At 38.3% G+C, this 16,313-nt stretch overlaps 1 protein-coding gene across 3 annotated transcripts in view; it reads right to left on the bottom strand.

Annotated features, from left to right (window-relative positions):
* LOC121303538 (roquin-2-like) overlaps positions 1 to 16,313 on the bottom strand; it is a 43,891-nt gene that overhangs the window by 6,231 nt on the left and 21,347 nt on the right. For 2 of the 3 annotated variants that reach the window (XM_041234295.1, XM_041234293.1), the window contains exons 6-19: positions 12,554 to 12,754; positions 12,107 to 12,239; positions 11,514 to 11,632; positions 10,592 to 10,704; positions 9,347 to 9,637; positions 8,587 to 8,795; positions 7,315 to 7,736; positions 6,759 to 6,929; positions 5,451 to 5,600; positions 4,036 to 4,249; positions 1,652 to 1,736; positions 880 to 955; positions 660 to 788; positions 197 to 304 (exon numbers count right to left, since the gene is read on the bottom strand). In XM_041234295.1, coding sequence (XP_041090229.1) covers positions 197 to 304; positions 660 to 788; positions 880 to 955; positions 1,652 to 1,736; positions 4,036 to 4,249; positions 5,451 to 5,600; positions 6,759 to 6,929; positions 7,315 to 7,736; positions 8,587 to 8,795; positions 9,347 to 9,637; positions 10,592 to 10,704; positions 11,514 to 11,632; positions 12,107 to 12,239; positions 12,554 to 12,754 — 2,421 coding nt within the window. The remainder of the gene's footprint in view (positions 1 to 196; positions 305 to 659; positions 789 to 879; positions 956 to 1,651; positions 1,737 to 4,035; positions 4,250 to 5,450; positions 5,601 to 6,758; positions 6,930 to 7,314; positions 7,737 to 8,586; positions 8,796 to 9,346; positions 9,638 to 10,591; positions 10,705 to 11,513; positions 11,633 to 12,106; positions 12,240 to 12,553; positions 12,755 to 16,313) is intronic. The other variant, XM_041234294.1, reaches the window with a different exon arrangement.

Below are 16,313 nucleotides of genomic sequence, written 5' to 3'. Positions count from 1 at the left end.
ACATTTAAAGCCACTGCTCACCAGAGGGGTTGTTTGTAGAATTTGTGAAAGAGTTAAGATTAAAGTGTGATTGTTCAAATTGCTGGCACCTGATTTAATACGCTAATAAAAACAGGACCGGGTGCAGAACAAGTGAATTTACCCACCGCTGGAATCACTACAATTCTTATTTTTATTTTGTAAATTGTCAGCTCACCTCTATTTCCTCATCTTGAGCATCGGGTTCATCAGCATCAAGAGCTGAAAGCTCCAGTTCAATGTCTCTATCTGGCTTGGAGTCCACTGAATCTTCTGTAAAGCCAGTCTATTGAATACAGAATAGAAACAACAGATTACAAAAATGCTCTAGCCACACACACCTGATGAAGGCAGGGAAATAAATACTTTACTTTTAATGCAGACAGAAGATCTTAAAAGAAAATCCTGATTTGCATGTCTGTGCCTAGAAGAAAAGACTATTCAAAACGTGCACAATGCATGCCAACAATCAAAAACACATGTATTACAAGTAGTCTTGAGAGAATAAACACTGATAGAGCACAATGATAAGGAGGCACAATGACTCAGGACTGCTGTACAGCAATCACCCTCAAATCAATGTAATTCATTTTCCAGAAGACAGAAAATCTGAATGAAAGCCAGGATAATGCAATTCTTACCTCTGTGTTTCTGAGAGCTATTTTACTGCCTATGAGGCTGAAGGAAAGCTCATCTTCCAGTGATGCCCACTTCTGCTGCGTGGCTAAAGCATTGGCTTCTTTCTGAAGTAACAGAGAATTGCTGGCGGCCTGAAAACAGATTGCAATACTGTGAGAATTCAACCGATAGGATACTACAGTATTTTTTTTGTTCATCCTCTAGTAGGTGAAACCTGCTTACCTGCTGTAGCTCTGTGCTTAAGTGGTCTCTGTTACAAGAATCCTTAGCAGTAAGACCCGAGACTCGTAGCTGATCCCTGTATATGAAGTACACCAATCTGATTATTATAGGTCGATGCAGATTGTTAAGCATTCTGTACTCCTTTTTTATAGAGTGGAATTACAGGACCGCTCATGTAAAGTACAAATGAATCAAATGCTATGAGAATAACAGCTTGAACACATTATTTGTATAAGTGCTTCACCCATAACGTTAAACTCTCATAACATAACATACAGCACATAGGGTCACATTCTCATAGTGTTCCCTCAATGTATTAGTTACCTTTTGTTATTGCTAGGAAAAACAAAAACCCAAACCAAACAGTAAACAGTACCGGTAATATGATTAAGATTTGGTAAGCACTTCCAAGTTGTTTGTTTTTCAGATTTGTAAAATTAAACATCAATTTTCCCCTTCCAAAAAATGTATTGAAGACTGTGTAAACCCTTAACCCAATACAGTACTAAAAATAATAAACTTGTAAAAAGTAAAGTACTAACTGTATCAAGCTTCCTTGAATGTGCAATAGTATTATATGACCTTTAGTTGCTTTGTTACTCATGTTTACTGTGCACCCTCCCAGACAAAAGGCTTCTACAAACACAGAGCTATAGCCACTATTCTCCACCAAGTATCGAGGCAGAGAGGATAGTGGATATATTAATGTATCAGTCTAACTTTGGAAGTGTGACAGACATATAGAGACATATACAGCATTCATATGAATTACCTTTTCATATAATTAGAAGGAGCTGATGAATCCGATTCATACGCGCTCCACCTGGAATCACTGTGATTAATATAGGGACCGTAGTCTGAAAAACAGAACATATAAACATTACATAACATAAGAACTTTCCAGAATAACATCTCTGTTAAACAGTAATTTGGTATGGGTAACAAATGCTACAGTTATTTTAACTAACGTCTCTTTAAGTATTGCCTGTGCTCCACAGAAACACTGCCCCCAGCGGATGCAAGAATTAGCACATTTGTTCAATGTGATATTTCTTACATCCTAGTAACAGTGTAGCAGGGGGCAGGTTAATGGTGTACCAGCTGTACTTAAGAGTGAAGACATGTTTGAGAGCTCCAGGATATGATGACTGAAAAAGAAAATACAAAGTGATTCTTCACAAACTGTTCTTTCAGCCGACCACGCTGACAGGACTTTCTGCAGCCTTTTTATACCAAGCAGGGTTCTGGGTTCCTCCAGCACAGACACATTGTAACATGCAGGAATGGAGGGAACCAGGGAAATTAATATTTTTTTAAATCAGCAGCGCTAAGAGTTTTAACCCTATCTCCGCCAACCTATAAATAAACCAAAACAGCTGGACCACTTTCAGAAGCAAACTTGAACTGGACCTTGTAAAAAAAGAAATTCAGAAATGACTTCACTTACAACTTGGCATTTTACCATCTAAATTACACTCACTCAGTATAGATATGCTCTGGACCTTTAAACTTTGGTCAGTAACACTGAGTCGGTTTTGGTACCTATAGGTGAGAGTTTCATTCTAAAAGCAGTGCAATTCAGTGTTATAACCAATGTCAGAAGCAATAGTCCAATAATTTTGTGTCTCAATCATAGACGCCTAACTTTGTTAAAAAGTGGTGGGCAAACTGAAGGACTTTTTTAAACAATTAAGAAGCTCTAAGAAACCAAGCAAACCTTGCTGTTGTAAAGTTATGGTTTGTCATTGCAAACTGACAAAATGCAGGTGTTTCAGCATACATCTTTCAATATGTACTTACTGAGCATGCATTAATTACAAATACATGCAAGTAGCATCAAATGGCACAACCAGTAACAATGACATCTCTGCACAGTGCTGCACCCAGAATTCACACATGTAGTTTATTAAAGGTAGTATCCCCTAAGCAAGGCAGTTCACAATACTTGCCACGTCAAAAGCACTGGCTTAGTGAATATAAAAAAAAGACTTAATTCTGATGTAAATGTAAAGACATTGTTGTTTTTTCCTGAATAAAACAATTGCAGTATTATATATTTAACAGTATAAACTTAGTTGCAGGAAGGACCAGTCAAGAGTTGTTTCTTGTTTTATATCATTAAAATGGTCTTATTTTGTGTTTCTGCCCTTGTTCTTGCTTCTAAATATGGTCCATTTAGGAAAAAAAAAATGGAACTGCAGCTACTGCAACCAAGTTATTTCTTGCTAATATTTATATTTTTTACTTTAAAACATTGGGGTAAGTTTTGCACTTGCTTAGGATTAGGTACATTATTTTAAAACAAGGGCTGACAGTCACAGAATGATGGAGAGATTAACATCAGCAAAAGTAAGATGACACTGGCTGAGAAAAAAGGACTGAGACTATGTTTTTTTTTATTCACAAATAAGCTTACTTGACTTGAAAAATGTCTTAAATGGTGCAAGCAAATTCCTACTTGGTTTGATTGTGAGTAAGAACACAAGCTTCAATGTGAAAACTGAAAACGAATTTCAATAAAGAACGACAAGTTTTTAATAAAAAAAAAAAACATTCTAGCCTACTTCCCTGAAGTAAAAAACGGGCTTCTGTTATTTTGAAATACCACGGCTTCAGATTATTAATAGTGCTTAATAATAGCAACAGGAACCTACTAACTTCCTTATTTAAAAAAAAAATTAAAAAAATAACCATCTGGTTCTCTCTCCTTTTTTTCAATGCATATAATTTTATTAATAGGGAATAAAAACTATACCAAACTAACAGATACCTAACCTATATTTAATTAATCATTTTTTGCAGTCACACCGCCCCTAGCATTAGCTGTTGTAAACCGTGCAGTGCGGACTGTGGGCTAAAGCAATGTTCGTGTAGGGTGGGTTTTATTGTGTTTAAAAAAATAGAAATAAAAGTTTTATAAATTGTCACACTTCTGGCGTCTTCTGAATTACTTTTTTGTATTACATTTTAAACTGTTTAAAATACAAAACCTAGAATAACAGTGTGTATATACTGAGCAAAAAAAGTAGTTTGCCTCTTCCATGACCCATGAGTTAGGCGCATATGGTCTCAATCAAGTTGCAGTTTTCCACAAATCATAGGAATGGACCTACAGACTGAAAACTTTCACCCATGTATATACATGCCGTTCCCTACCTCTGAAATTGATTGGCTTTGTGGTACTTCCTTGGGAAGCAGTAGCTTGGATCGGGTCAGTGGTGTGATAGCCTGTACGGGAAGACCTGGAAATTGCACCCCACTTGGAGATGATAGGGCCTTCACCAAAAGGAATTATAGGATCCTCATCTCTCAGCCTTCTCTGAGGTTCAAACAGGTGCGTTCGTCTTTTGATGTCGCTGCTGTTGTGATCCTACGTAAAAAACAGCAAGGCTGGCATATATTAGCAGCACTGGCAACTGATCCTTTTTTTTTTTAATTGAAATGTATTTATTTCACCATTTACAGACAAGCCTGTAATTTACCATATTTAAAATCATGACTGCTTATATCTTTTACACATCTGAACAAGTGAACATTTAATATACTGTTAATTATGTGACTACTGCCTGGTTTTATTCTCAACTGTTTCATCATAAGTTACATTTGTACCAGCAAGCTAAAACAAAACTCAATTTGTGTGAAACACTTGAGAGTGAGTGGTGATAATACACTTCTACTCGCAACCCTGTGCAGTCCTCTACCAAGAATCTAATTCACGTCAGCACAGTTTAGATAACTGAACACCTATACTTCAGGCATTTCACCTAAAGGCAGCTCTATTAAGACAACAACATCTTCCAAACACTGCTGCAGTAAAGACCAATAAGCAAGTATTATAGAATTATTAGCATTTTAAAAAGCACTTTAAGAAAAGCCTGATTGTGTGTTTTGAGTTCTGAACAGCTCCAGTTTCATCCAAGAGTGTGTTACACAACATATACTAGACTCTTTATTCAAACTACAAATAGATTCAAATACAATGAATAATATATGTGTAAAATATTACTATTAGCTGTAGTATTTTAATAATATAAACATCACAGTTTCCAAAAGAATTAATCGTACAAACAGCAATGCTAAGATAACAGAAAGCAGCTCCAATAATTTATATTGTTTGTTTGGTCACATCTTTACACTCATCCACAGCTACTAAACACTCAATAATGCTGAATTTAAAAATACCAACAAAAGCAAAACTTACTTAATTCATTGTCTTTGTACAAGTCCTTTTCAGCGTCTTCAAAATTTTCCAAGACATTGAAGACATCGAAAAAGACTTATAGTTTGTCATTAAATTCACAAATTCACCACTTAAACTCTGTGGATAATGTGAACAATTTTTATTACAATTTTTTTTTCTGGGTCGTAGACTCAAATACTAATAGCCTTTCTATTCTAAATGTTGCATTACGTTATAGTACAACAACATCTTTGGGGTTTGGAGAAGCTAATTAGATTCACAAAATATATAAAACATTAGGGTGTGGGTTAAGGGAAGGGTCACTAGTATGTAACAAATACATTTAAAAAACAAAAAGAAAGTGATATATAAAATTCGGAACATTTCTTACTGTTAATTCCATACTGGAATTGGCCACAACATCTTTTGGTTCGGAATCGACAGCATGAATGCATGTGCCGATAGTGCCACAGGACCAGGGAGAATAGTGGGACAGACGGTCATCCTCCTTATATTTAGAGCCCACAAAGTCACTAGAAAACTGAAATGAAAAGCACCTCAATAAATGCACTGTAACGGAAACAAACAGGAGCTGGACAGGGAATTAGGGAAACAAACAGTATGTAATGTTAACAAGGAGGTGAGCCAACACTGGCAGCTAGGATAGCACATGATTAAACATGGTGAGTCTGCAAGGTGAAGTTCTGGAGGGGTCGAGGGTAATTAATGTCTACAAATTCTGCAGGATAGAAGAAGCCCTCTGTCAAAGTATTTCAGATCTGCGCTCTTGTCCATCATATAACTGGTCCTCAATAAAAATGTAAGTCTGACACACATCTGTCTTGACATGCACACCTTTTGCTCTTCATGCATAAAATAGACAACACAGCTTTCCATGGACAGTGAGAAGGAGAAAGAAAAGAGAAACAGGTTTACAAACCCCTACAAAGTGCCTCTGTTCTGAAATGTCTACTTTCATTTTAGCTTTGAATAGATTTAGGCTGCGTTGCCCAGCAACTGTCACACTTTAAAAGGCTTTAGAAAAAAACTAAACAAAAAGAAACACCAAATGCTCCAGGCTGTATTTTACAATTTGCTTTTGTGAAATTGTTTTGAAAAATTCTATTCTTAATGATCTTGCTAACTGGATCGGTTTGGTCTCATTTCAGACAAGCATCTACTGAAGCTATTGATTCATAAGTACCAGTTATACATAAAACATGCACAATAAAAGTAATTCACTCAGGACATTCTTTTAGTAATACATCTTTTTTAATCAGCGAGTAAACAGGTTTAAATCAACAACGTTTGACCTGACATGAGCTAGCACCTCAGTGTCCCGCCCCTTTGTTTATTATTTAATAAAAGAGCTGAACGCATTTTGCTGCTGTATAAATGACCTGACACTAACGTAAGTGTACACAGCACTGTTGCAGGGCTAGAGCCCTGCGCATGAAGAAGGGTTTTTGGGTGTAAATGTATATTGTAAATAGAGTGCATGGGAGAGAACATTACTTCCCTTGATTTAAATTCAACACTTTTCACAATGTATCCGAGCATCTTGTACATGCTCTACCTGCTTTGAAAAGTACTGATCATTAAAACTACATAAATAAGTTAAATTAAAACCACCTAATGAAACGCTTACAATTAGAGCTTCACTGTTAAGTAGTTTCTGTTCTAAGTGGTGAAAGCTGACCTCAGTGCTGAAGTCCACATTGAAGTGCGGGGAGGAAGGTGAGGGGGACTGTGCGGTGAGAGGGAGGGCTGGAGAGACAAGTGGAGGCTTCTGACTGTGGCACTGGGTCCACTGGTCTGGTTTCCTCCTGAACAGCTCATCGTAACCAACAGCCATTCGGTTGCATGAGTCCTGAAGTAAAACAAAAAGGGGGTTAACATTTACAAAAGAAAGAGTACATATTCCATAAGAATTTAAAATTAACTTGAAAGGCAACATATTTCAATTAAAGGTCTGTAGGTCACAATAAAAACGTTACCATTGTTTGTATATAAAATGTGATTTCATGCAGTAAGTTTCAGAAAATATACAAATACTGCGTAAGCTTCAATATGGATGAAAGAATCCTGCAGGAACAGTGATATCTGAACAGGATATTAAAATAATGTGATAAAAGCAAAGAAGACCAACAAAAGCAAGCAACGGTACATAATTGTGTGTATACGTGAATCCCACATCCTTCACATGTGGACCTCATCAACTAAATTCAGTGTGAATGGCTTCAATATTGACCTACCCTTTGCAAAGGCACGGCTCTCTGCTCACTTGCTGCCTGGCCAGCCACAGAGTAGTATCCATCGAGAGAGCTGTATCTCTCTCTGAGAGGAGGCTGGTAGATTGACGAGTGCACCACATCCATGGGGGGTAAAGAACTGCTTCGAACGTCGTCGCGGTGGTACATCTGAGGCCTCCACATGCGCCGGCTGTCGTACACGGGAGCGTACATCCCAGAGTGCACTGCAGGGTAGCTGTACTGCTGAGGGGGAGGCGGGGGGCAGGGAGAAGACGTCATTCTCCCCTGCGGTGGAAACGATGGGTACTGGTCTGTGTAGGGCACTGATGGGGGAGAGAGAGATGATTCAGGAACATTGCTGGAACGGACAAAACGCGTAGAAACTGAAACACTAGGGGGAGGAGGTGGAGGAGCATAGTAGTTCTCTAGAAAAGGAAAGCAGAAAAGAGAAGAAAGACAAGGAGGTTAGTTTATGTAGGTTTAAAAATCAATATTATTCCAGGTTTTAATCACTACAAACAGATGTAGCTCTGTAACAAAAAACACAGACCCGATGCTTTTCTCTATGGACACCGAAAGAACAGTGGAGAATATTACTTATTTTGTGTGCACACTGAGGAGGGCTTTTAACTTATTTTCACAATGAACTAAAATCAGAACTCATGTTCGGTAATACTAGAAAAGAACAGGTCGATTCACTTTTCACACGACATAAAAATTAACACACATATTTCTTGCTTTCTTCAAATGGAATCAATCACCCTTTAACATGGAATGGGTTACCAAGCCACGCTGTGAAATGCTGAATCAATAAGATCCACTAGTTACGAGGAACCGTACAAGCACCGATAGGCTGAATGGCCTCCTCTCGTTCGTCGATTATCTTAAGAAACTGCAAATCTATGATTTTGCCACCAGATGGCATGTGTTCTACACAAAAATCCCTTTAACCCTTTTAGTCCTGAATTCTTTTTTGTCACACAGAAGAATGCAGAATAAAGTTATATAATTAAGTACACATGAGAACCAGAACTATATTTTTTACATATATTTTGTTAAATTGGACTTAAGTCCCATCAGTACTTTAAGAACAAGGGGTTAAATGAACCGTATTTACAAGTCTTTGCGGCACCGAGCACTATGCAAAAAACCAACAGAATTAAAAGATGCAAAGATTTTTTTTTCCTTGGTTGCAAAAAAATAAAAAATAAAAAACAATACTTTTAATGCCTTACTCTACTGAAAATATAATTGTTCTTGTTTTGGTAAACGTACTTGTTTGGGATGGTGGTGCATCGTAGGACACCGCTGTCTGCGGGTTGAGGTAATACACATCAGATTGCTGACGGGGGCACAAAGATACCCGGGACACAAACTGGCCAGGGTTAGAATGTACTGAATTCATACTGGCTTCACGAGAGGGAGGAACAGTTGAGGTAGCTGTGCCAGGGTTTACAGGAGTCTTACAAGGTGAGAGCATCTTACTAAAACAAACAAGAGAAAATAAAACACTTTAAAAAAAATTTCATTGGCAGGATTCCACTACCTGAAATTAGGGTAAAGCTGAAACATGTATATAATAATACCTCAGATCCACACATTACGACTGTAAATACTATGAAAGGCACACCAACCAGCCGTATAATACCAACTGAATTCAAGATTTAAACTGGATTGTTATCCAGGCTAGAAAAGATCAGGTAGAGAATATTGCTTTCTAAAGATTTGTAATGATGGCGAACGCATAATTAATTACGACTGTGGTATGTTTTACAAAAAACTGTACATTAATTCCATGTTCAAAGTAATTTTTTTTTTCTCATACCCTATTGGTATTGTCCATGCATAACAATCCACATGAAACTGTACCCAAAGTGTATGCTTTCTGCTTAAAAACAAACAACGATACCATTCATAACAGAATCAAAAGGTAGAGTTAGTGCAGACCCTTAGAAAGAAAAACTGCTGTAAAAAAACGATACACACCATATAATGCAGCTCAAAGAAACCTGTGATTAATATTTCAAAGATTTACCTTTCAGGAGGGGATTCTGCAAGACAGCAGGGAGCAGTCAGGCCGCTGGAGCCACCCCTGGCAAGTTTCTTCAGCTCGTCGAGTGGAGAGTCAGCCCCTCGTGGAATAAGCTGAGGCTCGCTGCTTTCTCTGTGAACCCCATTGGTACTGTGGATCATTTCCCCCATGCTTTCTGTACTTCCAGACACAGTAGTTGCTGTGGTGCTGTTCACTCCAACATTACCAAGGAGAACCTGAGACACAGGAAAGCGCCTGACAGACGCACTGATCTTTTTATTCCTCATTCGGTATCTGGGAAGAAACACACAATCAAAAACGTGATGAAAAGAAACCCTCTAAAACATTATCAGTGTAATAATTAGACATGAAGCCAATGTAGAATGCAAGACTTACATTTACAGGTAAATCACAAAATATAAACCAAACTACTAAAATGTTCTCTATACAAATTCAGTTTTCTTTTTCTTTTTGTTTCTTGTGAAAACCCAACAAGGATAATCAATCAGTACACAAAACCCTGTTCAAAAGTAAAGTATCCACATTAAACAAACAGTCATGTCCAGTCATTGCTATTTACAGTATTTCTGGCGATCGCAAATGAACAGAACAAAAAGTAACAGCGCAACTGATGAGTATTGGATTGATATCAACAAAGTTACACTACTTTGCCAAAAAAGCTACTCTCTTCATATTTTCTTTTCTCGTCTGTGCCTGAAAAACCCCCACCCACACCACTTTAACACCTCTACTTTTTCATCATCAATCAAGGTTGAGTGCAGTTTCCCTTCTAAGGGTTTTCTACAGTAAAATCATAGCAAAGTCTAATAAAGCATGGTACAGAACAGCTATGCTTTGTAAAGTATATATATATATATATATATATATATATATATATATATATATATATATATATATATATATATATATATATATATATATATATATAAAAAACACACACAACATGTGAAAACTATGAATTTACCCTCAATCATTACATTGTAGGAGGCACTAGACACTACTTTTTATCTTACACACTGTGATTGAGTCATCATAAGACGATTACTGCTATGCATCGTTAAAACAAGCAGTCACAGATTGCAAATGGTTGTGTCGAAGTGTGTGTAAAAGGACAATGTGTTTCATCATTTAATGAATTATTAAACAATCTGACCGATTAATTATCATTGCTAATTGCTATGTCTGGTGCTTCAATATCTGTCAAGTACATTAAACCCCAACACATACTTCTCCAGCTCCTCCTGGGCGTGGGCAAACGTACAGTTGGCTCCACGTGGACAGCCTCCTTGCTGCCTCAGGTCTCGACACATACTGGTTTTGTATTTGCTGTTTGGTTGTGGCTAAAAAAAAAAAAAAAAACATTTAAAAAACAAACAAACATTCTCATTTAAATGCAACTGGCATTGCCTGTTCCTCCGAAATAAAAGCAGCGACGCGCTGACGTGAATTTGATAGCCTCTTTATTAACATCACTTGTGCTCCTGTTATTGCGCGGACAACTTCATCTTCACTTTAACATGAATTCAGAATATGCAAAATATGCAAATACGTGACTACAACATAAACTACTGCATCCTAGCAAAAATTAGTGTACACTAAAACTACCCACATATTTTCAAAGAAAAGGGGGACCGCAGATAATACTGCTAGTGCCAATAAGATATATTCAAAAATATAGCTAGCATTCCTAGCAGAGTAAATGAAAACAGAACACTTATGTAATGTACACACACACACGCCAACATAAAATGAAGATGTCCTGTATGTCACGAAATGGTACTAAATCTTCTTTTCTGTAAACAACTGGTCACATTTTCAAAGCATTTGCTCTAATGTATTTGTATTTGCTCTAATGAACTAATATCTTTTTTTTAAAAGATATAAACACAACTAACTAATATAATTCTAGGTCTCTGAAGCACCCTCAAGATAACTGTTTCTTATTATCATGGATTTTCCTGAATTCAAAACAGTTATTTTCAGACTGGGGGAAACGGTTTGAAAATATGGTCCAATATGCTCAAATGGTATTGTCCATAAAAATAATAATAATAGAATAAACTTTAAACTTTTTAAAAATCTACATTTTTTTTTGTTTGTTTTTAATAAAGAAAAGAATCACCAACCGAATTAATAACATGCTTCATACCTGGGGTGTTTCATGACCTTTTTTGCTGAAGTTCTGGATGAAATCCACAAGTCCATGAACGACTGTCTTCACAGCCACCATGACATCTTCCAGCTGTTCCCAAGTTGAGGGTGCAGCATCTTTAAATCCAAAATATTAAAAGCATAAGGACATATTTTTTATTTATTTATGAAACAGCACATACCTTTATTGTCAGCTACAGTGTGTGGGTAATGGTGCTCCAATGCTCAGAGCCAGAACACTCCCAATTGTAAGATTAAATATGTAGGTTTGATGTAGGATCAAATACAGGCATATCTCATTAGAGTCACTGTGGTGTTCCATTGGCATGTGAAACATTTCAATTTAGCCTTGCACCTGATTCAGCAAAGCCGTCCAACTTTCCGAAGAGCAATGTATATGAGATGTCCGAATTTATTTTACCCAATATTAAACTTTTCTTCAGTTTGCTCTGTATTATGCAGCCAAAGATTTTTTTGGGAGTGTAGTTTGGAAAAAACACATAGAACTCATAAAAACACAATGCCTATGATAAAATAAACAAAACAATGTACTGTGTATATCTCTTTCTCACTTCATGAAAGCCCACTTACCTGGGTTATGGTCAATGTTAGCTAAAAGTTCCAGGTGAGGGCTTAGTCGGTTTAAGTTAGCTGGATCTCCTGTCCGCTGCAGGACTATTGTCAGTTCCTGAACACTCTTTGCAAAAGATTCTGGTGACTGGAGCTTAAAACAAGACACAGGGAAGAAAGCAGAGAAGCATTTGGACTTGCACTTTAAGACATGGCACGGGTATGGTCTTCAAAACAATTAAATGAAAAGAAAGAAATCAACAACAAAACCAATGATAAACTGTACTGGTTATAGTGTTTTCAGTTCAGAATGTCTGGAGAAAATCTGATTTACGAAAATCCACCACAGGTGTTACATGCTTCATATAAACGCCCTTCGGTGTTCAGAATTGAGGTATTCCTTATTCATTTGGATCGTGAAAGAATTTGTGAAGATGAACAACCCATGCTTGTCCCAATAGCACTTACTTTATCAATAATAGACTGCATATGTGACTTGTGTGCCAGATCACCATACAGAAGGGAAGACCACTGTTCAGGAGAGATGCGAAGCCCAGCTTCCATGGCAATGTGAACTATCTGTGCATCGTGCTCCCTGCGCAAAGCCTCATAAGTCCGAAACTCCTCTTTTAGCTGCATCAAAGAAGAGTCTTCATCCCTTTTGGTGACCTGAAGAGAGATGTTACAGATCAGCTTGCCACCCTTCAGCCCCTTTGTACTCTAATGCAATTACCCTATAATTATGTCCAAGACATCAAATCGGTAAACCTTGCTTAGCAGCCCCGTTTTGGTGGATCCGGTTGGCTTACATACATCTAAAGCTCCCTTCAGAAGATAATTAAATTCCCATAGATTTAAAGAAACATTGAATATATAAAGGAATGATAGTATAATGCACGGAAAATATCTTGTCTGACAAAATGTTGAGATAGAGGCAAAAAAACAACCAATACTGTCTTAATTGTTTAGTTTGACAGTCATAATATTTAGACTTCAAGAATCTGCTTTTCAACACTAATGTCGTTTAGCCTGGAATAAATGGTTGTACTCAGTGCTCCAGATAAACATGATATTTACATTTAGGGGCGAATGTAAGGAAGGCGCAGTGCAAACAATTGTGGCAGCAAAATCCAAACTGCCTAGCAGCCAGGCAATTATTTTGCACAGACAGGATGTTACACTTCGATAAAAGGCTCACTGATGTGTTCACCGATCAAGCTTAAGCAAGGTGCACTAGGTATAGTAGATAAGCTGAAACTGCTAAGCTGATGCTACCCAAACTCAGTAACTGTTCTAAACAGCATAAAAGCATATAGTGTGTAGGACAACACTAGTACATCTACTGGAGGAAATAGTGTAGCAACCTTATAAATCCATCATAGAACAACTTTGCCTTAATTGCAACAGTACAAATACAGTACAGTAATCCGTTGTGTACTGCTTCTCCGCCATGGTCAGTCTCTTCAGCAACATTAGTTTATTATTGAACAGAGAAGATTAGTTCGGAAATTGTAGATCCTACCAAAGTTTTCATACACTGTGTTGTATGTGCTCCCTGCGCTACCATTGCTGGTAGTGTTAGGTGAGTTGTTCAGTGTGATGATATGTAAATAAATCCTGTTTGTCTGTGTGGCGTATTAACTTCAACCTCCGTTTCGATTTCCTGCCTGTCACTCAGCAGCGAATGCACACATCCACACGGCAGACGACTACTCTGTCACAATCATGATTTCCATTACATGAGAGTAGATATTGAACTTCGTGCTGATTTGAACTCGGCTCTCGCCAAGATAAGCACCAACTAAGACGTAGCTTTGCAGTAAACTAATGTGATCCATCTGCATATCCATCCATTTGCGTTGTTTTCCATCTGATGATGTAGATATCCTTCTGTCTGGTGTTGATTGCTGAAGTGTAATGCTGGCTCCAGGGATCAGCTCATTTTGCCTCCCCAGCACATCAGCACACACAACGGCTGCGATGCTGGCTCCGGGGATCAACCCAGTGCGGTCTCCCCAGCGCATCAGCATGACAACCGTCTGGATTGAGCTAAGTAGGGTACATCTCTGGGGTCTTCAAGTGGGCACCTTCCATCCTCTGTGTTTAGTTGACTAGCCCACGACACCTCAAGAGGGCTCAACAGTGTCCCAGCATCACCCCCCTCCGTCCCCCACTCAGCTCAGCCCAGCTTACTTACCTGTACATCAGCATTGCTTTCTTTCTATTGTGTTTGAGATCCCCATCCAGAATCTTTCTGTCTCAACCACAGCCAGTTGCTGCTCCTTTCTGCTGCTTCAGATAAGTTCTTCACTGTGCGACGCAACTCTTGGCCACTGAACCCGGCGTCTCTGAGAAACTGGGTTGTAGAGTGTGCCACAAATCCTCGACAACCCACCTCCACTGGGTAAACTCGGACTCTCCATCCTCGCTGTTCCGCTTCAGTAGCTAGCTGAGCATATCGAAGTTTCTTCCTCTCATACGCCTCATCCACAACATCTTCCCATGGCACTTTTAACTCTACCAGATGAATAAGGCTTGCTGATCTAGACCACAAGACAATGTCTGGTTGAAGGTTAGTGGTGGCAATCTCAGGTGGAAAAATTGACCAAAAATTGACCGTTGACCAACATCTGCCAGCATATTCCAGTCTCTAGCAGCTTCCAGTTGTCCTGAGCGAGGCTTGGTTTTAACACCTTTTCTTGGTGGTTGCTCTCCTGGATGGAGGAATATTGTCTTTTGTGTGTAAGGCTTTGATGGAACTAGTGGCAACTTATTGGTCAGGTTACGTTTGTCTTCCAATGCTAAGGCCAAACATCGCAGCACCTGGTCATGGCGCCAAGTAAACCATCCTTGGCTAAGACCCACCTTACATCCTGTCAAAATGTGCCTTAATGTTGCAGGTGACGAACACAAAGGACACGAGGGATCTTCACCCACCCAGAGGTTTAGGTTCTGTGGTGTGGGAGAACATCATATGCTGATCTGATGAGGAAACTGATCCTACTCTGTTCCATTGTCCATACGTCTTGCCAGCAGATCTTGCATTGTTCCACACTCTCCCATCTCATCCATTCTCCCTGCTTGGCCTGGGAAATGGCCTTTACACACTTGATCCTCTCCTCCTGCTTTTGCACCTCATTGACTACCAGCTTCCTCCGTTGAGCCGGGGTTGCCTTGTGCCATGTAGGAGGAGCTGAACTGAGACCAAACCCTCCTTTTCCATGCTGAACTTGCCCCATAATATCTCCGATTCGAAGAGTAGCCTTAGCCTGTATCCTTCTAAACAAGGGACTTGGGAGATTCCTAATAAAAGCTGAATCGCAAAACAATAATCGTGTGGATGTAGTAATTGTTACAGCTGTGCATAATGGTATTTATAAATTAAAAGGATTAATTTATCCTCCTTTTAACATATCCGCCACTACTCTGGTCCCCCCACAGTGGGATACGCGACAGATTACTGTATACTGAAATATTTTCAGGGCACTGTTTGGATTACAGTGAATCCTGTAATACCAGTACAATCCCATAATATCCTGTGTCTACACCAGCAAAGGGGGGGGGGTTAGTTTCTCAGGATTCTCCATCTCAATATAACCGGTGTTTTTATAACGATATAGAACAAGGGTACTAACTTGCAACAGTTATTTTTTTCTTTTGTAATAGTATTATTTAAATGCAACATTAAAAAGGTTATTGTAACAAAATGTACCATGTTAAATGTAATAGAAAACACAACAGCTGATATTCTGACTCTGTGGTTTAGTTCAAACTAATCGGATGACCAGAGTCTGTCATCACTTCACGAATGCTGGCTCTCAATACACTTTGTAATGAAGTGTCAGTTTCATTACACAGCAGAATCAGATGATGTTATTGAATAATTTGCTCCATGTTTTTTTATTTTTTTCTCTTGGCTTTGCTGTTCCTACAAATCACTTACAGATGGCATCTCTGTTTAAAACAATACTGTATATTTCTCATCATGTACTGACAGAGTAGTATCAAAAGTGTATCTACAACAAAGGAAAATAACAATAAATTACAGTTCAATTAATTAGTGAATAAAAAATAAAAAAATAAATCTTTTTTTAAAACATGTTGGGACTGACCAGGAAACTGCATCACCATCAAATTCAGTGACAGGCTGGCAGAAACCAACGTCATGATGAAAGCGAAAAAAAAAAGTGATGGGGCTAAACATTACCATGGCAAATCTTATCTTCAG

This window comes from Polyodon spathula, chromosome 33 (genome assembly GCF_017654505.1).
Source record: "Polyodon spathula isolate WHYD16114869_AA chromosome 33, ASM1765450v1, whole genome shotgun sequence".
In the NCBI taxonomy this organism is placed as follows: Eukaryota; Metazoa; Chordata; class Actinopteri; order Acipenseriformes; family Polyodontidae; genus Polyodon; species Polyodon spathula.
Note: the sequence above shows the minus strand (reverse complement) of the source record. Positions and strands in the feature narration are given on the sequence as shown.